The sequence below is a fragment of the Drosophila innubila genome, assembly GCF_004354385.1.
Source record: "Drosophila innubila isolate TH190305 chromosome 3L unlocalized genomic scaffold, UK_Dinn_1.0 0_D_3L, whole genome shotgun sequence".
NCBI lineage: Eukaryota > Metazoa > Arthropoda > Insecta > Diptera > Drosophilidae > Drosophila > Drosophila innubila.
The window spans coordinates 8,203,969-8,228,458 of NW_022995376.1; the positions used below are offsets into that span (position 1 = coordinate 8,203,969).

Genomic DNA, 24,490 nt, shown 5'->3' on the forward strand with positions numbered 1-24,490 from the left:
TTTTGAGCTCTCTCCCAGATTCAATCAATATAAATGACACGCATTAACTATACGTATATGTGTATGGTTAGTGAGTGTAAATGTGTGCGTGTCTGTTTACCTTTCCGGTTAAGTATTACTTACGGTCATTGGATTTTCTTATCGGTCAAGTACTATTATCTTTTTGGCCTAGCTGAAAGCAAACAGTTTTATGTATTGAAAATGTGCGAATTCTACGCCTTAATGTAGGCAATAGTTTGTAGTATCTATTATCCGGGCACATCAATAAAGCAGGCGCATACATACCCATTGATAACATGACCAGCACTGAACCAGGGAAACCCCCATGACAATTACCGCGATTCGCGTGCGCACTCGCTCTCTCTGCAGTCTCTCTCTCTCCCATCCCACACTCTCGTGCTCTTGTGATAAAGCTCTCTGTTTTTGTTCGGTTTCTGTTTTGTGCTCTAATTCGTAAGCAAAGTAAATGAAATTTACAAATGACATTTGCAAGTGAGTGAGAGAGAGAGAGAGAGTGAGTGACAGCAAGCTGCCACGCTTCATTGCAATTGCCAAATGTGTGCGCGCTCTCTCTCTCGCTATCTTTATCGTGCGCTCTCTTTTGCCTTGCCTCATGGTCCTCGCGAACCCAACAAAAGCTCATAAAGCAGAGCGCGTGTGGGCAGGTTGCCCATCAAATCGGGTCACATAGTTTGCGCTGGGTTCCCCAGTGCAGCACAGCCGTTGTGCCGTTTACTTTTTTCCTTCTTCTGTTTTCTTCATTCTGTTGTGTGCCTTGCTGTGTGTCGCCCCTGTTGTTGTTTCGCTGCTCTGCTCTGCTCTGCTTCTCTGCTTGCTTGCTGCTTTTTCGCCGCCGTCTTTTGCCAGTTTTTCTTCTTTATACAATTTTCGGGGGTACCGACGACAACGGCGTTGAGACTCTCGGTGTATAAATGGTAGCGCGCCAGCCGTATCGCATTTCAGTCTACGTTGGACTTTGGCGCGCATCGCACACGCTGCGTATACGTAACGCAGTTACATCCAAGGTTTAATCAGTCGGCACTTGCCCATCTAAATCTGAATGTGATTGTGATTGTGACTGTCACTGTGCGAGTGCGTCTACAATTTTTTGCACTTTTGATCGTTGGCTGCGTAGCCTCTCTTCGATTTTTTTGCGCGAGAGTGTAAAGAGTGTCGTGAATGAGAGTGTGTGGGAATTCGCTAGAAAATTTGAATTTGTGCGCAATATTGCAAATGTAACGGTATTTTTGAAATTATTCAAAACTATTAACGCTTTTAATCGAACGCAAAAAGTGTAACTTAAATTAAAAGTAACAATATTGAATGAGAGTATATATTATTAATAAACTATATGTGTAAAATTATAAAAAAAAATATAACTCTAAAAAAATTTAGGTAAATATTGACAAAAATATTTTATAAATTTAAGCTTTGATTTGAATTAATATTTTTGAACATATGAAATCCATTTGAGAAGAGTCTTCATATTGAATATTTAATAAGATTGCAAATAATTTAAAATAAATACACTTTAAAGAATTATCCCTGCTCCATTATACTATTTGTCACACACGCACAGAGCTTACGCACTTGCCCCAATTATTGAAAAGCATCAACAAGAATAATAATAACAGCAGTACGCATGAAGCTCTCAATTAAAATGGCATTTAAATAAAAGTGCAGCATACTTTCAGGCGCTGTCAATATTTGCAAGCTCAAGTGCGCGTAGGGAGCTCACATATTGTGACGTATGTGCAAGCAACGACGTCAACTTAATAATTACTATGCAGGTGCGCATGTATGTGTGAGTCTGTGTACACTAGAAGCGCTCTGCTGCTGCTGTGAAATGAAACTGTTAAATTGTAGAGAGCATAGCAAAGAATAAATGAAGCTGTGCTCTGTGTTATGTGTTCTGTGTTCTGTGCTGTAAGTTGACGCGACTCAACTGCTGCTGGGTTTTTATTGATTTATATGCGCTGAAACTGGGCGGCTGTTGCTGTCCCAAAACAGTATATACACAGACAGGCACTCACACACACACACGGACAGCAGCAGCATCTCGCAACTCATGCCCCAAAACTTCCGTTTCCTGCTGTGCACTTGCAACGCATGAGCATCGGAGAAAGAGAGACAGAAAGAGAGAGAGAGAGACTGGGAAAGGTAGAACAAGACTTTGAGCTAAGCCTGATTGCAGTTGCCCAATTTATGTGGCTCAATTCATTTTCAGTTCTCATTTCTGTCTTCTGTCACACGCACTCATCATAACCCTTTTGGTTTGCCATTTTACTCGCTCTCGCTCTCTGCCGGTCGCATGCTCTCGCTCTTATGGTCTCTCTTCTTTAGCTTTTGTCTCTCTGCGCTCAGCGCGTGTTTACATTTACATTGATTATGTTATCCAGCGCGTGGCTGCTAATAGAGTTGCTGCCTCACACTTTCTTCTATCCTTTCCCTTCTCTCTGTTTCTCCTTGTTGCCTGCTGAATTTGCTAATTTGTGCTGCGGCAACCAAAAGCAGCAGCAGCAGCAGGACATCAGCTAACTTCAATACAACACCCAATCAATAAACTTGGCTGACGCTTTTGACGCTCCTAACTCATCAATCGCTTTGATAATTGTTTTTTTTTTTCTTTTTTGTATTGTTCAACATTATTTTTGCAAAAACAAGAAAATAACCCATTTTTATTAATCAATAAACGACACACGTCAGGCGCAAGCTCCCTCATACACATACACATACACACACCCACTCATACACACATACATAAGCATGGTTACTGCTGCTGCAAGACGCTGCCTGGTTATAGCTCCTGATCCGGCAACTGTTTCATATTCAATTTGCCACCCCCTCTCTCTCTCACACACACTTCTTCTCTCTCTCTCTCTCTCTCTCTCTTTCACACTCTCTGAAAGTGTGCACTTTTGTGGCTCATTAACGGTTTGCGTGTGACCGAAGTGCATGTGGCTATTATGCATTCATCTGCATGTATGTCCTTATGTATATGTGTGTTGTGTGTGTGTGTGTGCGTGTATTGGTCGCTCGATAAGCTGAGTTGCCTGTTGTTGCTGCCAGTGCGTGAGTGCAACACAAACATAATTTTGAGGGTGGGCTCATTATGAGGCGCTATTTGAGGCATCCATCATCTTCAACAACTGCAACACATTTGCTCAACTTGCAGCTCAGCTGCTGCAGGATATTTCTGCCATGCTTAACCCCAACTTACCACAAACTATTAGGAAAGTTAAGCAAATAAGTTGGCTTAAATGCGTTCAATAATAAGATGGCGAAATTAAGTTTGCTTGAATGTAGAATGAATTAAGAGGACAAACCTTGATCACAATGACATTCCGCTTGAAAATCGGTTGAGTTTTGGCAAAGTTATGCGAGTTTGAAGTTTTTGAAAAAGTGTCAAGGGGTAGGTATGGAAAATATGACAGTGATGACCTAAAAATTGAATTTTCAAAATAAATGAAATGTTGATGCAGAATCAATTTAGAGGCCAAATAATGATCAAAATGATATTCCGCTTGAAAATCGGTCCAGTTTTGGCAAAGTTATGCGAGTTTGAAGTTTTTGAAAAAGTGTCAAGGGGTAGGTATGGAAAAATATGACAGTGATGACCTAAAAATTGAATTTTCAAAATAAATGAAATGTTGATGCAGAATCAATTTAGAGGCCAAATAATGATCAAAATGATATTCCGCTTTTAAATCGGCTGATTTTTGGCAAAGTTATGCGAGTTTGAAGTTTTTGAAAAAGTGTCAAGGGGTAGGTATGGAAAAATATGACAGTGATGACCTAAAAATTGAATTTTCTAAACAAATAAAATGTTGATGCAGAATCAATTTAGAGGCCAAATAATGATCAAAATGGCATTCCGCTTGAAAATCGGCTAATTTTTGGCAAAGTTATGCGAGTTTGAAGTTTTTGAAAAAGTGTCAAGGGGTAGGTATGGAAAAATATGACAGTGATGACCCAAAAATTGAATTTTCAAAATAAATAAAATGTTGATGCAGAATCAATTTAGAGGCCAAATAATGATCAAAAAGGCATTCCGCTTGAAAATCGGCTCATTTTTGGCAAAGTTATGCGAGTTTGAAGTTTTTTGAAAAAGTGTCAAGGGGTAGGTATGGAAAATATGACAGTGATGACCTAAAAATTGAATTTTCAAAATAAATGAAATGTTGATGCAGAATCAATTTAGAGGCCAAATAATGATCAAAATGATATTCCGCTTGAAAATCGGTCCAGTTTTGGCAAAGTTATGCGAGTTTGAAGTTTTTGAAAAAGTGTCAAGGGGTAGGTATGGAAAAATATGACAGTGATGACGAAAAAATTGAATTTTCAAAATAAATGAAATGTTGATGCAGAATCAATTTAGAGGCCAAATAATGATCAAAATGATATTCCGCTTTTAAATCGGCTGATTTTTGGCAAAGTTATGCGAGTTTGAAGTTTTTGAAAAAGTGTCAAGGGGTAGGTATGGAAAAATATGACAGTGATGACCTAAAAATTGAATTTTCAAAATAAATAAAATGTTGATGCAGAATCAATTTAGAGGCCAAATAATGATCAAAATGGCATTCCGCTTGAAAATCGATTTAGTTTTGGCAAAGTTATGGAAGTTTGAAGTTGGTAACGTTAGTGGTTCTGGTATTAATCCCTGGCTTTATGTTGAAGTTTACTTAAATAAAAAAACAAATTAATTTAAGTTAAATAACTAACGATTGTAGTAATCATTTTATCTGCTTTTGGAGTATTTTAAGAAAGTGTTCTGCGGTTAAAATGAGCATTCAATTTTATTGGCTGACTTAAAATGTTGAACTATCCAACTGTTAAATGCACTATAACTTGAACACCTCTCTCTCCCCTGAGAACACATACCTGTAAGTCAGCAGACGCTCTGCTATCAAATATTCAGTCCATAAGTGCAGGACACACGTAACATTTGATATTAAAACTTTGGCTTTTGTGTACTTGCAGGATAAAAGCCAAGGAATAAATGCAAGTGTAGACGACAAATTGCTGGCAGCGTGAATAAAAGGTGGTTGGCTGAAGGACACCGCACCGAGGGCGGACTGAAAAGGATTTGCAAAAAGAAAAGCCGAGAAAAATCAATAATAGACACATGTAAGAGGATATCCTCGCCATTGACCACCGAGTGAAGGCGACGCAATATGGCCGTAACAATAACAAATAGGACGGGGCAGTCAACTTTGCCATTGTTATTACTCTTGTTGCACGAAACTAGCCACTAAGTTGCGCCTCAACTTCGAGAAAGAGAGAGAGAGAGAGAGAGAGAGAGAGAGTGTGAGTGAGAGAAGAGTGCTCGCCATGTCGGACAGATACGCCGCCAGCTACTACGAGCAACTGCATCCAGCTCAGGCGCAGGCTCAGGCTCAAGCGCAGGCGCAAGCAGCCATGTCGCATTATGGGCCCAGTTATCGCAGCGGCTACGGCAGCAGCTATAATCCCTATGGCTATGGCTATGCAGGATCTGGAGCAGGCGCCCAGTATATGCCCAACTATTATCGCTATGCTCCCTACGCTTCGCCACACTACAGTCAACCGCCGCATCCGCATCCGCATTCACACCCACATCCGCATCCTCATTCTCATGCGCATCCACATCAGCATCCGGGCATGTTCACGCCGGCGGGACAGCAGCTGATACCCTCCAGTGTGCTGCACTATCCACCACGCTCACATGCCCATCAGCCGTCGCATCTTCAGCCTCATCCGCATTCCCATCACGCTTATTCCCAGCAGCAACAATTGCCGCCAAGTGGCAGCAACTATGAGCAACCTGCACCTGCACCTTACAGTGCTTCCTCCTATGGACAGTCACGTGGCTTCGCGGCCTATCAACCCACGTCCGCACATTATGCGCCGCCGGGACGCTCCACAACTCCAGCGCCCAATCGCACAGTGTTGCCACCAAATTATCTGGAGCCAATGAGAGGCAACTTTGCCGAGCAGCAACAGCAGCTGCCACAGGGGACGCCTAAGCTGGAGGAATCCTTGCCAGAGCAGCCCAAGCTGGAGCACGAAATGGAGGCTGCTTCGCCGGCACAGCGGTTGACCACATCGCCGCCACTTATCAGTGCCACAGGCACCGACAGTGGCATCAGCAATTGCAGCACGCGTGCAAGGAGCGACAGCAGTCAGAGTACTCCCATCTACAGTGGCGAGTATCCTGTGAATATGTCTGTGGAGTCTGCCTCCTGTGTCTCCTATCATTGTCCCGCTGATGGCAGGGACTACGAGGAGGAGCAACAACAGCAGCAGCAACAGCAACAGCAACAACAGCAACACTCGCAGAAACAGCAACAGGAATCGGAGGAGCACAAGGGAGCAAGTGTATCCACTTCTCTCGACTTGAACGGTAAGTTTGTCTCCATTTGCATTACACTCTATTTAATTCACAATTATGCAAAGGGACAATTCGTCCAAATTTATGCAAACATATGTCAGGCTGGATTATGTAACAAGTATTAATGCTCTGATGGAGGGCTTGAAAATAAAGCAACACTTTAAAGCAGGCAACTGACTTTTGGCACTGTGGAATAAAATAACACCAAAAGTGCATTAAAATTTGTTTTTTACAGTTTATGTGGCGTGCTTTTACTAACATTTACATTACATTAACATTAACAGCGTTTTAACATTTCAACTGTTATTCTATGAATTTCGTAAATCAACTGCAAAGCAACAGATTAATTTAATTATTATTAAATTGTTAGTTCACTTGCTCTTGTCAAGTAGCCAACACATTCAATTATTACTTTTTGATTATCATCTTCATCAAATGCTCGCATTCCACGGTGCCAAAACGGCACTTGGCGTGTACCTCATTGCGTATGCTTGATTTTGCATGCAAATGAATGCAAAGACTGTCCATTTGAGTCGCCATCAGCGCCGTCAGCTTCGTCAGCGCCCCTGACAAGCGCTGTCTGTCTGTCTGTCCGTCTGTCTGTCTGTCTGTCAGGCAGTTTAGCTATTTGCAAACGACAAACCAAAGCGGCTGACAGTCGTCGCTTTGAGGAGTCGACATTTTGCAAACACTCAACCAATCAGCGTTGGTTAACTGCTGAAATGCTTCCGCTTCCTGTCGACCTGACTTAGCACAACGATGTGTGGGTGGTTGGGTATTTGGTTGGTTGGATAGTGGGTGTTGTTGCTTTGACGAGCCTACGTCATGTTGCTTTAAAGGACTTGAAAATTAGCTGTCTATTTAGGCACGCAAAGGGGGGGAAACTGAGTTACTCGACTTTCGCCTCTTGATGAGTTTCCTTTTGATTTAGCTTTTTTGGCTAAAGCCGTGCGACTTTGCGAATCAATAAGTTCCCTTTTTGATGTCGCGTCATAGAGACTCAGCTCCCACACACTCACTCTGGGAAAGGCAGCATGGAAGGTGTAAATTGTGTGGCACTCACACACACACACTGCCACACACGCATACACAGTTACTCAACATCGATCCCATCCCTCGACATATGACAGCTTTTCTAAATATTTCGTAATGTAAACGAGACTTGTGGGCAATGCCGTCCTTATCAATGGGCTCTCAACTTATACACACACACTTACACACACTCACACTCGCACTCGCACTCGAGGGGTGTTTACGTTGAGTGTGTGTGCGTAAAATGTCATCACAGCAAAGCATGTAAATGAACTTTACAACGTAATGTGGTGGGTTCTTGGGAATTGTTGGGGATTGTTGAGTTGATGGTTGGGTTGTTCTAGCTGCTGCTGTTTGTCCAACACATACAGAAAGTACACTGAAGAGTCACCCTGGATAACACCCTGGTTGCAATATTTATGTTGTAGTTGTTGGACACCAACATTGACGCAAAAATCAATGTCCGTTATGACGAATAGACTGACGCAAGAAAAACACCTGCAACAGGAAGCATTAGAGGAAATTTTCAACTAAATAGAGTATAAGGGAAAGTATGACAACAAAAAAATTAATATTAATTTGTTCACATTTAAGCAATTTTTTTATTAAGGAAACCTTTTGATCTATTTCAAAAACAATACTTTGATCCACAAATCTCTTGGGAATTCGATGAGATTTTATTTTAAAAATTTAATTTCAATTTACATTTGAAAGCCCAAAGTGTCCCAAAACCTCGAAAATTATCTAAATGTATTAATAGAAATTTGTATAACATGCCGGATAATAATATTTACACCTACTTTTAGCAGTACTGCTAATAATTGATTTATTTGAAGTAAACGGCATTAGAATAATACCAACAACAACAATAAAATATCAAATTTCGCTAGGCCACAACAAAAAGACGTAAACATTGCAGACTCAGTCGCATGCGCTGAAAAGCATGCTATAGTTTTTTTTTTTCTACATTCAATTGCTGCTCACACAAACAAGCTCAAATAGATGGATAAGTGTGTGTGTGTGTGTGTGCCTAACACGTTCAACAAGTGCATGTTGGTGTGTCGCTCTCTTTGGCGCTCTCTTTGCCAACCCCAAACAGCAACAAAGCAACATCAGAAATTTGATAAGCGTGTGCAAAAAAAAGGGCACAGAAAAAAGAAAGAAAAACAGCGGCGCTCGCGCCGTTGGTCAACCTGACTTTTTAACCCTTGATGGCCGTCTGCACGCATGACAAAATAATTACAGACGCCCCAGCCTGACAATATGCCCAACAAATAAGCAAAATAATATTAAAAAAAAAATACAAAAAAACAGACAAAAATCTTTATTGATTTTCTTTGCGCCTGGGTGACTTTTTTCTCGCTAATTTTCCAGATGACATAAGCGCGACAGCAGCGCCGTCGACGTCGACGTCGGCGTCAGCGTCAACACCAACAGCGAGCATTGTAAAAGATATTGATAAGGTGGCAACGGAGGCAACATCAACGACTGCGGCAGGCGAGGAGCAGCCGGAAGTTGTGAGGCGTGCGGAAACCAATTTGGCAAAACCCAACAAGGAATCAGCAGTAACAACAACAACAACAACAAAATTACCGCCACAGGATATTGCTGAGCAGGAACAGCAGCCAACAACTAATCAAATAATAAACGAGGATGCAACAGAACATGGGGTAAGTTACGTACTAACAAATTCCAAATTAAAACTGCAACAGCAGGACATAAATGCTGTGACCAATTAGGGGACGGACAGGTGATAAAAATGCTGTTAAAAGCAAGGCTGTAATTGAATTGTTTGCATTTTTTAACAGGACTATGAACTGAAACTATTTATACCTTTAACCCAAGGAAAAATTCCGTAAATTGCATACTTCTTATTTAGTTATTTAACTTCCGTTAGTATTTCAAACAGTAGAATAATAACAATAAAATCATTAGCTTTGGAATTTAGGATTTTATCTATATAGCCTAAAAACATCAAGAAAATAATTTAAGCAATTTAGAAAATAATATAATACATTTGATACAGTCAAAAATTTACTTAACTAGTAATTTTATAGGCAAATATAATATAAAAATGGTAGAAAATTTCGAAATTAAAATAATATATTTTGTAAATCAAATACTATACAAACTGTGCGACCAAGAGTCTTAGAAACTGGTGCACGAACCATTCCGAAATTCTCCAAAATGTGGGAAATTTGCAGAGCTGGTAAAAAGAGAATGGAAGAGAGAGATACGCAGCACATGAATTAGGCCAAAGAATCTAGGAACGACAGGCTGATAATGACTGACGAGCATAAACTACAATGATGCCACATACAACATACGACAGCAGCAGTGGCAGTGGCAAGTGACAAGTGGCAAGAGGAAAGTGGCAGACACAAAAAGAGAAGACCAAAAGCGAAATGCGTTTAGCTCCATCGACCGGCTTTCTAGGCAGCACCAATAGAGACAGTGACAAGAGAGAGTGAGAGAGGAAGGCAGAGAGAGATAGAGAGAGAGAGCGCGCAAAAAAATGTTGACTCTCTTGCCGGAAGCCTTTTTACAGGGTGTTGCAGCCAAACGAATGGGCGCCTATTGATTTTTGGAGGCTTGCGCTGAACTTCAATGCGGCAGCGAGTTGTGAGGCAGAAACTGAGGGATGGTGGGGGTGGGGTTGGTGTTGGGGTTGGGAGAAGCTGAGGAGGAGCCCTTAATAGGGTTGCTGTCGCTTGGCAACATGAGCACGCGCCTGTTTCTGTTGCTGTTGTTGGTTAGGGCTTCAACACTGCTGGGCCACCTTCCTCGGCAAGTTTCAAGTGCTTCGCCACTTGAGCGTAACAACTTTTTTTTTTCGTTTTTGTTCTGCAACTGAAAACTAAATCGATTTTTTGCTCAACTTGCATCAGCAGCAGCAGCAGCAGCAGCCGCCAGCAGCAGAAGCGGCAGCAACGACATCGCACAACTGGAGTCCAACGCCGCGTAGACCGCGCACTCCGCCCGCGCCACAGAACTCACCCGTGGGCTATGGCCTATCCGCGTCAGCAATACCACCCACTGTGCCACCTGCGTTGGCGCCACTGTTACAACAGCAGCCACTGAGCAGCGGCAGCAGCAGCAAACGACATGCCACATCCAAAAATCGCAATGGCAGCAGCAGCAACAGCAGTGGCAACAGCAGCTACAACAGCAACAATAACTACAACATAAACAACATACACAACAGCAGTGGCAACAATCGTATCATTGAGTGCGATCTCATACCGAGCAAGAAATCAAAACGCAAGGCTAGCAAAAAGGAGGCTGAGTCGGAGCATGTGGATGCTACGGAATCCACAGTACGCGAGCAGATAAGGGTGAGTAGATAAATTTACAGTTCTATACTAACATTTGTTTACTTATCGATTTCAATGAATTTAATTCAGAATTCAGATAAAAGCAGTAATTCAAAAAAAAAAATCTAAACAAATTGTGTAGGTTTTGTATTAAAAAAAAAATGTTCACAACTATAGGTTTGTTGGTCCTAATTCACAGAGTAAAATTCCGAGAAATAAGATAAGATAACATTATCAAACTCAATAAAACTGTCAAATTTAATAAAAAAAATATATGCCCTTCTTACTGTAAAGAAATTGAGAAAATTAGTAGTGTTAACGAACCAGAAATTCTGATTCAGAATACAGAATATGTGAAATTAGAAAAAAAATAAACAGCATTATTTAGAGACATAGTATTTGCTTATGTTATAAACTTTAACTTTATAACTTTCTGAATATTTGTTTCCCCTATTTCAGGACATTAAGCCGTTGCCTGGATTTCTGCAGGCCTTTGGTTCCACCGAAATTGGACGCTTCTCGGAGCGTTTTCTGCAAACGCCCGAGAGTCTGGTCGAGCGTCTGGCCGAGGAGTACGCGAGCAGCAACAGTGGCAGTCATTCCGGTGGCTACTACGATGCCGCATCGAGTGGTGGCATGCACGGCTACTGGCCTTACGAGGAGCAGCACAACATGAGCTATCAGAGCCATCAGATGTCACGCAATCGAATGCGGGGCCAAAGTTATCCCTATCCGGACTATGCGGCGTATGAGCGATATGGTTATGCGGCATACAATGCGGGCAGATCGCGTTATGGGGAAATACGTTGCAATGGCTATTAGAAATTATATATTAGATAATACTTAGACATAGTTGGTAAGGGTATTTGCATACACATTATGTAGTTCGTGTCCTTGTCGTTTGTCATTTAAAAATTCTCTCTGTGTGTGCCTTTTTCGGTCAAAATTCGGCAATGCTCACCAGATGTTAAGTATTTTTCGGGCATTGCTGTCATTGATTGCGTTCAAAATTCAATATACTCGTATAGAAACACAAAAAGAAGACAAAAAGAAAACCAGGCCAAAATGTAAAATAATCTTTAGATTAAGTAGTTGAATGTTTATAAATCGAATCGCGTTTTAAAAGCCAAGTCACACAAATTGTACTCAAATGTTAAGTACTTTTGTCCCACTGTACATACTCGTAGAACAATGCATTTGGTGTAAGTGTAAGAAAATCGATTAAATTTTATTCGATTTGGTTTACGTAAGTCTAAAAGAGTCTACCATACAAAAGAAGTTTGAGCCAAGCCAAGAGTTGAGAATGGATGAGTTTTATAAACCATTCAACAGATCTTTTCCGATTTGTTTTTAGTCTTAAGTAGACACCATTTTCTCGCATTCTCTTCTCTCTGAAATATATGTACTTACTATATATATTAATGTAGCCCAAAAAGAGATCATAATTATATTTATAAATATAATTAGCAAAAGATGTGCCATTGAAAATAACTTTTAATTCAAGAACACTTTATAAGGTTTACGATTTAGTTATATACATATACAACAATACTAAACGTACGTGTAATTTAACTTGATTCGAGTACCAAATAATTAAAGCAAAGCACTAAGTTTTACGACTAAGCCTATAGATTACATACACTAACAAAAACCACCGCACTAATTTGTACTTGTCCAATTTATTTCTAACAATTTATTAATTTATGTATGTATACTTTGAAATTCATTTTCGATTTAAGTGCCTTAATTTAATTTCATTTTCTGATACAAATAAAAAAGAAAATAATGAAATAATAATAATAATAATTAAATTTTAAAAATTATCATTTACATTGTATAACAACCAGTTCAGGTTTCAAATGGGCCCAAAAAATTCACAAATCAAACTAAAATTTAAAACCAAACACATCGAGCAACATTCAAAAATGTTTTTTAGTCAAAACAAAATTAATTAGTTGTTAATAAATAATTAATAATAAAAATACTCACCAAAACAACAACAAAAAATAAAAAAAAAAGAAGAAAAACCTTGTAGTGTTGACATTTTATGATAAACCTTTTCAAAGTTACAACAGAAAAAAATACATAAATGTAGCTATAATTAAGATCATGTGTAAATAAAAACAATATTTGAACGTTTAAATTTTATGAAGCAACAAATAAAATACACAAAACAGAAAATCAAAATAGCAAAAATGTTAATATACAAATCGCTTGGCCTTTTCAATTGAATCGAAAATAAAACCCAGAAAATGGTGTTTATATGTTGGGAGCTTTTTTTTTTGTTCTTTTATTATTTTTGTTTAACTGTTTTATTCATTTAATTAATTTATAAATATTATTACATAACCTAAAAGTGTTTTATTATTGTTTGTTTAAATTAATTACAAAAATAGTTCAGTTGTAAAAACAGCAGAAATCGGTGTAATTATAATAATTAGCATTTAGTTGAGCGGAAATCAATAAGGAATCCGGCAGGACAACATGTAAATTAATCGATCATACAAGTACAAAAAAAGGGTTCGTTTTTCAGAGAGAGACTTATCAACTAAAGGAAATTAAATTGTTTAGTGACTAATATATTTATAAGAAACAACAGAAGAAATAATAGCATACAAACAGTAATGTGAATGGAGAAAAACGACAGAGACTTGGCTACGAGTTTGTTTGATACAATTTGTTGTTGGTTTCTTTTTGTTTCTTTTTTTTTTAGTTAATGTCGTATATAAATAGTTTGTTCTGTTTCTGTCTCTACAATTACTTTTATAAGGATTTTGTTTATGATTTCTTTTGTTATATTAACGTTTATTAATAATAAACAATTACACAATTATTGATTTTGATCAGCTTCCTCTTCATCTACATCTGCATCATTATTATCGTCCTCATCTTGCATCGTAAGTAATATGTAATTAGAGTTCTTTGTTTTGTTTTTATAAATAATTAGTATGATTTATCGTTATATATCATAAATTTGTTGTTGTTTTTGTTGTTACTGTTGTGTTTCTCACTTTTTGCATAAGTTAAAAGACGTCACTGCGTCCGTGTCTTTGTGTGTGTGTGTGGTTGTGAGTGTGTGTGACCGTAGAGTGGATGCCCTCAATCATGAGGAGGAAGCAGCCGATGAGTTCTTTGTGGAGCCGCCGCAAGAATTACTCGGATTGCGTTGCTTATCAATATACACATTCAATAGACGCACTTTGCTGGGATTCATTATGGCCAGCTTGGGCTTCAGCTTATCCTCTCCCAGGACAATGTACAGCTTGACAATACAGAAGACTGCCGCCTTGCGGACCATCGATTGTGAATCATCCGCGGAACGGGCCAAATTCGGAAATATCATGTCGAGATGGGCATCTGTGATCTCTGAGCCATGATGTTCGGTCACCTCCAGCAGAATTTTGATGGCGCACATATTCTCGGGAAAGGTGCCCGTTGCTATCACCGGATTAACAATGTTGATAGTCAGGTCCAGGGGCAGAGCAGATGCAATGCGCTGTATCATTGTATCAATCTCACGTATCGCCTCCTTGCTGTGCTGATAGCAATTGATGATCTTCAGCAGAATCAGCTCCAGGAAGTTCAACCAATTGTGACGCATCTTCTCGCTGCGCACGATTTTCCTGAGCACCTGCAGTCCAGCGATGAGGACATCCGTGTGCTCCGCCTCCAACATGTTGAGCAGCATTCTCATAATGGATTTGAAATGCTTATTGGGCAGCTCACAGTTGCCGCTCCTTATGCAGATGCCCAGATTGGTTAGCGCTGTCTGTAGCTGCTCCACGGGCTGCTCCTTGTTTAGGGTGAGGGCGACACGAATCACCTCGCTCTCGTGCAGATTACAGGGCAGTATGATTTCACCATTCTCAGCCACGTCGATGGCTATTTTGGCTGCCGGTTGAACCGGAGCTGCAACATCGAGTCGCATAGTTGCGGACTCCGGGGTGTTGGATTGCGTGGTATTGGCCGACGATTGTGTCTTCGAGTTGGATGACAACGAGTCCTGCTGCGCTGTCAACTCCAGATGCTCCCGCTTCAACTGCTGCTCAATGGAGTATTGCATATGATGATGACCATTGTAGCCATTGGGCGCCAGCGAATGGTACTGACCACCTGAGAAGCAATTACGTATCTCCTCGGATGTCTTTTGTATATTGTGCTTTACCTCCAGTTCGGAACAGCCATAGAGCAGCTCCTGCTCCACCGACGATTGACGCGATCGTGGACTAGACTTCAAATCCATGTTGAGCGATGCAAATGGTCCCACGCTGGGACTCTGCAATGGCTTCGGGCTGCTGCTGCTCAATGGCGAGCTGCTTGGCGAATTGGCACCGCTGCTCTGCCGGCGCATATTCGACTGGATGCAGAGACGCGCCGTATCCTGATAGCCCTTGGGCAACGCGGCCAGCAGCTTGGTCATCTGCGGCGTATTCAGATTGTAGAGGGCCACCAAGCAGGAGCGGGCATGACTACGTAACTCCATTGATTTCTGATCTCCTGACATCTGGGCCAGCTTCAAGACGGTACGCTCACAATTTTGACTTTGATCGCTGGGAAAATCGCTGCTCTTGCAGTACGTGTTGGCCAAGTCGGTGAGGAAGCGTAGAATGGCAATGCGTGTCTTGGTTGTTGGCGTCTGTGTGTTGTCCGAAATGATGCGGAAGAGCTCCTTCAGCTGCAGCTGAGTGGGGAAATACTCATGGACGACGTCCAAGGTCTTCCATATCTTGCTGTGCATCGAATTCAGCAGATCTGTGCCCAGTTTGTTAAACAGGCGTGTCAACAGGATGAACAGCCATTCGTGCAACTCGGGAGCATGCACCAATATCAACTCGGTGACCGTATCTAAAAACAAAGAGTACACTTTAGTGTGATTATCCATAAACATTTTGCGAAACATGTCCAGGACACACAGCAGCTGCTGTGTCGTCAACTCCTTGCCAGCGGACAGATATTGGGTGAGACTAATGAGGCCATCCTTACGCTCCGACCAGTGGGTGGAAGCACAGTACTGAATGATCGTCTCAATGTCATCGAATGGTGCCCGCTGGCTGCTCCAGTCGAGGCGATTGCGTGATCCGCTCAGGGAGTAATTGGAATTGGAGTTGTTGCCACGCGTATAGCTCGAGTCAAAGGAACGCTCCGAGCACACGGAACTCGCCTCCGAATCAATGTCATCGGACTCATCACGTCCCAGCAGTTTGCGAATCCGTATGCCGCCACTACGCATAAAGTCACCGGAAACATAATCCGGCGAGTCTAGATTGTTGCCCAGTGTCAGCTCCGCCTCACGGGATTGCGCCAGGAGCCGGGATGCAGCTGTGTTACGCACTGGATTATTCCGTTCAGGTGTGCGTCTCGCACTGGATCCTGTGGAGTACATGCTGCGCTTCATCAGTCCACCGCCGCTGCCGGTACGATTTGGACTCGTCTCACGGGAGCTGGCCGTGCTGCGGGGTATTCCGGAGGCTTTCTTGGGTATGGCACCAGTGCCACATCCTCTGTAGTAACTGCCCATGTGATAATGATCTCGCAGCTTGGTGCTGGGCGAAGTGGAACGCGAACCAGGCTGGGATTGCGAGACGCCGGCACGTGATCTTCCCACACGCATTGTTGGCGTCACAGCGCCAGGTGAAACAGTGCTATGTGCTGCGGAACTGCTACTATTGGAATTGAGACGCGGTCGTGGCAATGAACCGCTGCCAGCGTTGGATCCTCCTGTTTCTCGTCCTCCTCCTCCTCCTGTCGAGCTGCTCGACACTAGAGGCTTCTTCTGACGCGAGTAGAGCGTGTATTGAGCACGTGCCTTGGCGCGTTGTGCCGCCGCGGTGTCCACAGCCGAGATGGAACGCATGCCGGCCGCCGGCTTCTGCAGTGTGCCCGGCGTGCGCCCAATGCGTGACGGTGCCACAGTGCGCCGTGAATCCAGCGATTGTTGACTGCCATTTGGGGGGCCACCGCCGCCGCCATCCCGTTCACGTTCCAAAGCCCGTTGGGCGGCTATGTCCAGTGTGCCATAGATTTGATCGGCCAGCTCGGGAAAGTGTCGTCGGAATGCCCAATAGGCGAGTCGAGAATGACGACGTGCCTCGCTGTCCGCATCGCCAATGGATTTCTTGAGCGTATCCCGAAAAACCATCGCATGCCGTTCCAGCGCCTTCGTTTGCCACTCCTCAAAGAGCAGAACCATCAGTTCACATAACGTGGAGCGAATATCCTTCGACTTGGAATTCTGCAGCGTGTCCGTATAGATCTTGAGCAGCTTGGGCGCATGCGTATATTTGATAATATATTTAAGCGCCAATGTGGAGGCGGAGGCAATCACCTTGGCCGAATTCTGAATGAGCTGGATTAACTGCTCCAAAATGCTAAAGCAAAAGACGTCCAATTTGTTGCGCAGTGTCTTGGACATGTACGCAATTGTGATGCACGCCTCACGTATCACCTGCGAGCGGAGTTCCTCCTTCAGGATGTCGAGGAAACTGATCGAAAGCTCCTTTTGCTGCACAGCCAGAAACTGCGGCTGGGCATGATAATTGAGCGTCAGGAGAGTGCGGACTTTCTTTAACGCATCCACACGCTTCTCCCAGTCCGTGTTCTTATCGCTTATGACTAACAAAATCTGTTTGTATGCATCATCCATGTCCTTGGCATGGAATATATTGATTTGTGGCACCTGCTCAAAGCTCGCCTCAAAGATTTCCATGGTGACAGCGCCCGCATCGCTGGCAACATCATTTTGATTCGGCTTCTGACGTGTTATTGCCGAGTGCAGCTGGCGTTTCACAATCTTTGTGGGTCGCTCCCGCACCGGCATGTTGTCCGCCTCATCCAGGCCATTGCAATTGGTATTTTTCACTGCCGATGGCAGCAGTAATCCCTCCAGTTTGACCTGATCAAACTTGTGCTCGAGTACGGCCAACTTTGAGGCAGGCATATCATCCATTCGTCTAAGATCTGGCCTTAAACGATCACCCACATGCTTGTAGATCTCCACCAGCGTCTGTATGGCCGACTCTCGTACATTGACCGTGGGATCACCAAGCAGTGCACACACTGGCGCTATATATACACGCACACTCAATTGCTGGGTTCCATATTCGTGCAGAGCATTCACAATTGTCTGCAGAAATTCCTCACGGACCTTGGCATTCTTGTGCTTGAAGCAAATCGCAGCCAGTTTATCAATTAAGGTCTGTGGTGTTTGCACTTTGTGCTCCATCAGATCACGCAACAGCAACTGGGCCTTCTCGCGGACCGTGTCACGACTATCGCCCAGACGATCAACAACGTGAGGCAACACTGTCGCTGTATATGCATTAAAATCACTGCCCAGACGCTTGATCAGCTCCGAGAAGGCCTCAAGAGACTTTTGTGCGATCTTAAAGTGGCTGCCAGTTAGCCAAGGCATCAGGTTATCAATGAGGAAGCCCATGTCTGTGCACACAATTGAATTGGTGTCGTCACTTAGGAATGTCACCAGATCCTCGGCCAGTGCCACCTTGACGCGCATATCCGCCTTTGGCATCTGTTGAATGAAGCCATCCAAATCATTTGGCTTGCGGTATGCCATTCTGTCTCCTTCTCTGTTTCACTCTCTCTTTATCTTTCTTTCTTTCTCTCTCGATTGAGTTGTGTTGTGATTGTTGTTATTTTTGTTGTGTTGCTGCAGCTGCAATAAAAGTGAATGGATAAAAATTGATTTTAGTTCGTCGTCATTTGCTTGGCAAATTGTATTAAATATTTATGACAGCCAGAAAGGCTGGCCAAAAAATACAGGTCAATATAAATTGGAAGACAATAAAATGAGATGCACCAAACTGAGCTGCACAATTAAATAAATTCGACTATATATTACGTGTTATATACCAGATACAAATCCACTGTCAGAGTAACATGTCCTATCTCGAAAAGAATGCAACACAAATATTGAATTAAAATTTTCCTATTGTCCAGAATAAAGGTTTAATATTTGACAATTTTATAAAATTTACTTGATATATAAAGCAATTGTAAACAAATGACAAAAAACAATACTCATTTTGGTTTCTCTCAAAGAGACGGAAAGCAGTTTTATAATTTAAATTTTTCAAAAGTTATAAAAATTCTGTGCTTTTGCACATTAAAAATAAGTTATATATTCAAATTAAAATACGTACATTTTAAATTAAAACGGGAAAATAATTATTATTTTTACTTTAAATTATATTTTAAAACTTATAAACTGTTACTATCTCTGCGAATTACTATTCAAAACTCATAGAAAGTATAAGAACTCATATTTAAATGGCCCGCCCAATTTAAATTCACAACTGCGCGCGCGCATTATGAAATGTAAGAAGAAGCAGTCGCCGCAAGGCGAAGAAGAAGCGAAAGCAACAATCGCACAAAACGTATAAAATGGGCAACAATTTCTGTGTTTATGCATGTGTGTATCGGAGTGCGTATCCATGTGTGCGTGTGTGTGGGTATGTTTGTGTGGGGAGAATGAAGTCAGTGTTTGGGCTGCAAAAAAGTAGGTGAATGACTATGCGGGTGGGAATGGGCATGGACATCTGTCTGTGCTGGAATGAGAAGGAGAATAAGAAGGGGGAATAATGTGCGGGGCGTTGTTACGTTGTCGTCGTTGTTGTTGTGCACAAATATGAATCATCTCACCGTTCAGGAGTGGTGTTTAGTGGGTGTTGGGGTGGCCAAAACTAAAACGACAGCTCAGTCAACATGGCAGGAAGAAAGGAAGGTTTCTCTTGCTGCTGCTTGCGCTTGACTATCTCACTGTCTCTTGTTACGTTTTCGACTAAACGATAAACGACAACGTCGCAGTCGCTGCCGCTGCTGACGTTGACGTCAAGCCGTCTATGGCAGGCCGCGGCCAGAGAGCGCTGCCTGGCAGCACAACGCTGACGTCGACCAACCAAATAAAATCGTAAAACACGAAAAAAAAAAAAAAAAAAAGAGGAAAAAATAACACATATTTATGAAAATGGCTGAATGAGATAATATGACAACAACGAGGTGTGTGTATACAATTACTAAGCAACAACAGCGACTTGTTTACTCATTTTTTGAGCGAGAGAGAGAGCTTTGAGCAAATGAGCGAACAAGCAACAAATTAGCATTGCATACGCAATTTTCTATTTATAATAAAACAACAGCAACAACGACAACAACAGCAACAAGGCAGCAGAAAATTACAAAGCGCTGGGCGTCGCTTTCATAACTCGCAAGTTTTAACTCTTTTATTAAAAAGACCTCCGAGTGGTGTTTTATTTAATAGCATAAGATAAGATATGGTCAATTGATTAAAGGCCGTAGCGATAGTTTTTAAAACAGCTGCTGTCCAATTGGACAAATGTGATTTTTCGATTGTTGCGGCTGCGGTCAAATTTGTCAAATTTAAATGTCACATGAAAATAAAAATACAAAAAATAATGACGGAAGCGGAGGCGATTGCGAATGCGTGTCTTGGCCAAATAGTTGCATGATCTTTTTTTAACACGCTCACAGATACGTAAGATACGCAGCGCACGCACGCACACACATATACCAAAATAAATACTCACTTTATTTGCAAATCCGGCTGCTGCTTCTTCTTCAGTTTCTGCTTCTGCTCTGGCTCCCTCTCTTATTTTTACGCTCAATAATTTGTGTTTTGGGTTGGGTCTGACGACAGCAACAACAACTGCTGCTGCTTGGCCCCTTTGGCCAATATTAAAAATTGATTTTCCAGTTGTAAGTTTAACAAACAATTTGCAACGCACACAAATACACGTATTAAATAAATTCTATGTCGTTTCAAGCACGGCCAATTGAACAATTGCCAGACGAGAGATCACAGTTTGCTCTTGTTGCCTCCTCTCACTTCTCACCCACTTCTTTATTTGTATTGTTGCTGTTGTTGTTGCGCACAGTTTCACTTTGGCAAATTAAATGTCATTTGTTGTTGCTATATCACTGTGCTCTTTCTCACTCTCTCTCTCTCTCCCTCTCTACCGTTATTGATGACTGCTGGAGGTGGACGTCGCAGTCGCAGCGCCGTCGGCTGCCGCGGGTTCAACACAAATTCCAACGTCTTCAAAGTCTCGTCTGCTGCTGCTGGCTGATTTCGTGAACTTTTTCAGTGACGCGCTGTTGGTACTCTCTCGCTCGCCCTCTCTTTCTCATTGCTCATGGGTCAGATTTGCATTAAGAATTCGGCCGCGTATCGCTGGCTGTATTTGACAAAAATCACATTTTGTTGCACATTTGCACTGGTTGTTGTTGTTGCGGTGATTTAATTAAATATTTATGCAGTTTTTTCTTAATTTTAATACCGATTTTGTTGCGCGTTGCGAAAAAAAGTTGCTTCTTCTTGTTCATCGGTTGTTGATATCGCAACAGCATTTCGATATCAACAGTATCGATAGTTTACAGGGATGTAATTTGAGCTGTATCGATAAGACATCGCAAGCGTTGCACAGCGCTGCCATACAGTTTAAAAACGTGGTGACAAAATTAAGCAGAAAATGCAAATGGCGGGCTATTTAAATTTTTGTTTTAATAAACTAATATGAATATTTTAAATTCCAAATAAAAGAAGGATGAATTCTTTATATATGCTCGTTGTGCCTCGGGGGAGAAGTTTTGTAACTAAGTTTATTTTTAACAAATCGTTGTTTTATACGGCGGAACGGGGTTACCTTGATAAATGACTGATTTCCAGGAAGGCCAAGTTTTTAGGAAGAGTAAATTTCGATTGTTGACACTATCAAGCCTTATCAAGTTTAATTAGTTTGCCAGACACCAGAGGTATCATATTTACTGTTGACATAAAGTCGCTGAAATGGAATTAAATTGTGTGTAACTTTGTAAGTGTGGAGGTAGTTATAAAACAATTTAATGCTTGTATATAAATTGTGCCAGCGTTGCAAGATTTATTGTGGCATTAACAAAAGGCATTTGTACTAAATAAATTGAATGCAATTCGAGACTCTTTTGTGCTGCTTATCAATAATGCAATTTAAGCTAATCAGTCTTTATTAATCTGATGCACAGCCTGTGCCCGCCCCGAGGGATCCTCCGGACAGCCCCAGTCCAGGCGTGGCACCCACCGGACCACAGTGCGTGCAGCAGCCTCGCCCGGAAACTGTTGCTCGAAGATGCAGCGATAGTAGAACGCCTCCTTTGTCGTGGGCGTGTTAAAGGGGAATCTGTTGGCTGCCTGGGCAAACTCTTCATCAGTGACATGGCTGGTGGCCACTCGGCGAATGCTGTCGATCCAATCATAGCCGACGCCATCGGAGAACTGTTCCTTCTGGCGCCACAGCACGGAATCCGGCAAGTAATCCTCTGCAAAGGCTGCACGCAGTACAAACTTCTCCAAGCGCGATTTCTGCTCATTCTTGAAGAGATTGAGTGGCCCAGGAATCTTATCCTCCGGCCGTATGTTCATCACGTAGTTGACAAACGCTGTGTCCAGGAAGGGAACACGCAACTCGACTCCCTTGGCCATGGCCACCTTGTTGGCCCGTAGACAGTCGGACAGATGCAGCTGCTGGACGCGCTTGACGAGCTCCTGGTGGAATTCCACATAGCTGGGCGCCTTGTGGAAGTACAAGTAACCGCCAAAGATCTCATCTGCTCCCTCGCCGGAGAGTATCATCTTGATGCCGGTGCTCTTGATGTACCGCGTGAGCAGCAGCATGGGAAGACTGCAGCGCACAGTGGTCACATCGTAGGTCTCCAGATGGTACACAATATCCCGGATGCTGTCCAGAGCCTCGTCTATTTCAAATACCAGTTCGGTGTGATCACTGTCAATGTATTTGGCCACCTGGCGAGCAGCCTCAAAGTCTGGCGCATTGCGTAGTCCCACCGAGAAGGTCTTGAGCCTGTAACTGGGATTGGTCTCCCGCATTATCTTGGTGGCTATCGAGGCAATCAGGCTGGAGTCCACGCCGCCAGATAACAGCGCTCCAAAGTGGACATCGCAGTGGAGATGTGTGCGCACTGCCGACTCCAAGCTCGCTCGCAGCAGCGACAATTCACATGGCAAACTGGGCAGCTGCTCCTGCTCCAGCTGCATCCAGGGCTGTTGGAAGTGACGCCAGCGTCGCATGGCACCCACACGGCCAAAGCGAGCCTCTCCAGGCGTAAAGGTTTCCACCTTTGGACAGCATGCCGCCAAGCACTTCAGCTCGGAGGCGATCCAAATGTTGCCCGCGGCATCTTCACCAATGTACATGGGAATAATGCCAAAGGGATCACGTGCCAGCAGCAGCTCCTTGCTCCGCTTATCGTACAGGGCAAAGGCGAACATTCCGGTAATGTGTTGCAACAGATCCACTCCATAATCCCGATACAATTCCAGGATAACGTGGCAATCGCTTTTGGGTTTGTAGCCGCCGCGTCGCTTTGCAATTTGAGCTGACAGTTCCAGATAGTTGTAGATCTCGCCGTTGGCCACCAGCACCAGATTTCCATCGTCCGACACAAACGGCTGGTCGCCCATTTCCACGCCCACAATTCGCAGCCTCTCATGCACCATGGCCACGCCCTGTTCCGGCACAATCACCACGCCCGTGGAGTCCGGGCCACGATGTCGCTGCCTGCCGCTCTGACGATATGCCAACTCTCTTAAACTGTGCTTGCTGCCCTCAAAACTCTGCGTTCCAATCGGTTCGCCATCACTTGAAAATATTGCAAATATACCGCACATTTTAAATATCTCTTTTCACTTTTTCTGCTCTCTTCGATCCGTTTCGCTTCCAAGTTCAATGGCAACTGTTAACGCTGCTGCTGTTAACGCCGCCTTATAAAGGCAGCGCTGCGAGCAGCGAACCGGCTTCGTTTTGGATGATTTCCACGCACCTTCGAGTTGCGTCATGCAATTTCTGGCGCCGCGCCGTATGTTTGCTATTGTTGGGATTCTCGCAGCTGTTTTTCTTTATCAAATTGGTCGCGCGCCAAGGTATGATTTTTATGTTTGCTGTTGAAAAGCAACAACAACTATAGACAGATATAACATGAGCTTTTTTAACAGCAAAAGCTTTTGCTTACATATGCATATTCTGCTCGTTACATTGCCGCTCTCTTTAGGATTGCCTCTCTTTTGGTTTGCCACTCTCTCTCTCTCTCTCTCTCTGACTTAGTGACCCGCTTTTTAGAGGCAACTGCATTTCAATTTGTTGGGTACACGTGTAATCAAAAATGCAAACGCGTGGCACCTTTTCACATTTCAATTTATTACTGTTTGTTATTAATTATTTAAGAATCAATTGTATCTAACCCGGTTCAAGGTCAAGTTATTTACAATTTCCGCAAACAAAAGATTATAAATAGTATGCAGTGATTGCGTTGCCAACTACATTAAAATACATCAAAATACAATTTAATTGTAATTTTATTTTGTTTATAGAAGTAATTATGCAAATGTATGCAAACCAAAAACACTAATGAACTTTAAAGAACCTACTGAATATTTATTTGTATGAAAGCTCTTATTACTTTTAAATATATTTTTTTTAAGTTTCCAGAACTATTAAAATTAAAATTTGTAATTTTTAATTTAATTATTTAAATGTAATGTGCTGCCAAAAACGTAATATAAACAATAACAAAATGTATTAAATAAGAATTTTATTAAAAATGTAAGTATTAATCAGTATTACATAGGAAAATTGTTTAAACTTATTATTTTTTTTTTTTTAATAAAAATTTAATTTTGTCAGAAAAAATAGTCTTTATATAAAAAACTGAAATTTAGGTTGTTTCCAAGTGCAATTACAATTAAATC

At 42.2% G+C, this 24,490-nt stretch overlaps 3 protein-coding genes and 1 long non-coding RNA gene across 7 annotated transcripts; 2 read left to right on the top strand and 2 right to left on the bottom strand.

Annotated features, from left to right (window-relative positions):
* The first annotated feature begins 1,353 nt into the window (after nucleotides 1-1,353).
* LOC117786226 lies at nucleotides 1,354-5,101 on the top strand. The gene is made up of 2 exons (XR_004617618.1): nucleotides 1,354-1,395; nucleotides 4,981-5,101. It is a non-coding gene; the product is annotated as an uncharacterized LOC117786226 (long non-coding RNA).
* A 261-nt stretch (nucleotides 5,102-5,362) lies between these two features.
* LOC117786223 (putative uncharacterized protein DDB_G0282129) lies at nucleotides 5,363-11,841 on the top strand. The gene is given in 6 exon segments (XM_034624334.1): nucleotides 5,363-6,382; nucleotides 8,777-9,072; nucleotides 10,303-10,475; nucleotides 10,532-10,577; nucleotides 10,579-10,737; nucleotides 11,176-11,841. Coding segments are annotated over 6 exon segments (2,001 nt in total). The 5' UTR covers nucleotides 5,363-5,418; the 3' UTR covers nucleotides 11,539-11,841.
* LOC117786222 (CLIP-associating protein) lies at nucleotides 10,134-21,111 on the bottom strand. 4 transcript variants are annotated; one of them, XR_004617617.1, is made up of 3 exons: nucleotides 20,280-21,111; nucleotides 13,713-18,388; nucleotides 10,134-10,145 (listed from the first exon to the last, which is right to left on the bottom strand). XR_004617617.1 is itself a non-coding variant. In XM_034624331.1 (2 exons), the coding sequence occupies exon 2, from the start codon at nucleotides 18,287-18,289 to the stop codon at nucleotides 13,820-13,822; it is 4,470 nt and encodes a 1,489-aa protein (XP_034480222.1). In that variant the 5' UTR covers nucleotides 18,290-18,388; nucleotides 20,280-21,111; the 3' UTR covers nucleotides 13,501-13,819. The 4 variants fall into 4 exon arrangements, 3 of the variants coding, with proteins under 3 accessions (XP_034480222.1, XP_034480224.1, XP_034480223.1); XM_034624331.1 differs by lacking the exon at nucleotides 10,134-10,145 and having other exon boundaries at nucleotides 13,501-18,388; XM_034624333.1 differs by lacking the exons at nucleotides 10,134-10,145; nucleotides 20,280-21,111 and adding an exon at nucleotides 19,375-19,512 and having other exon boundaries at nucleotides 13,501-18,388.
* Nucleotides 21,112-21,564: 453 nt separating this feature from the next.
* On the bottom strand, nucleotides 21,565-23,508 carry LOC117788110 (asparagine synthetase [glutamine-hydrolyzing] 1). Its single transcript, XM_034626776.1, has one exon. It carries the CDS (start codon nucleotides 23,411-23,413, stop codon nucleotides 21,725-21,727), a length of 1,689 nt encoding a protein of 562 aa, XP_034482667.1. The 5' UTR covers nucleotides 23,414-23,508; the 3' UTR covers nucleotides 21,565-21,724.
* Between the last annotated feature and the right edge of the window lie 982 nt (nucleotides 23,509-24,490).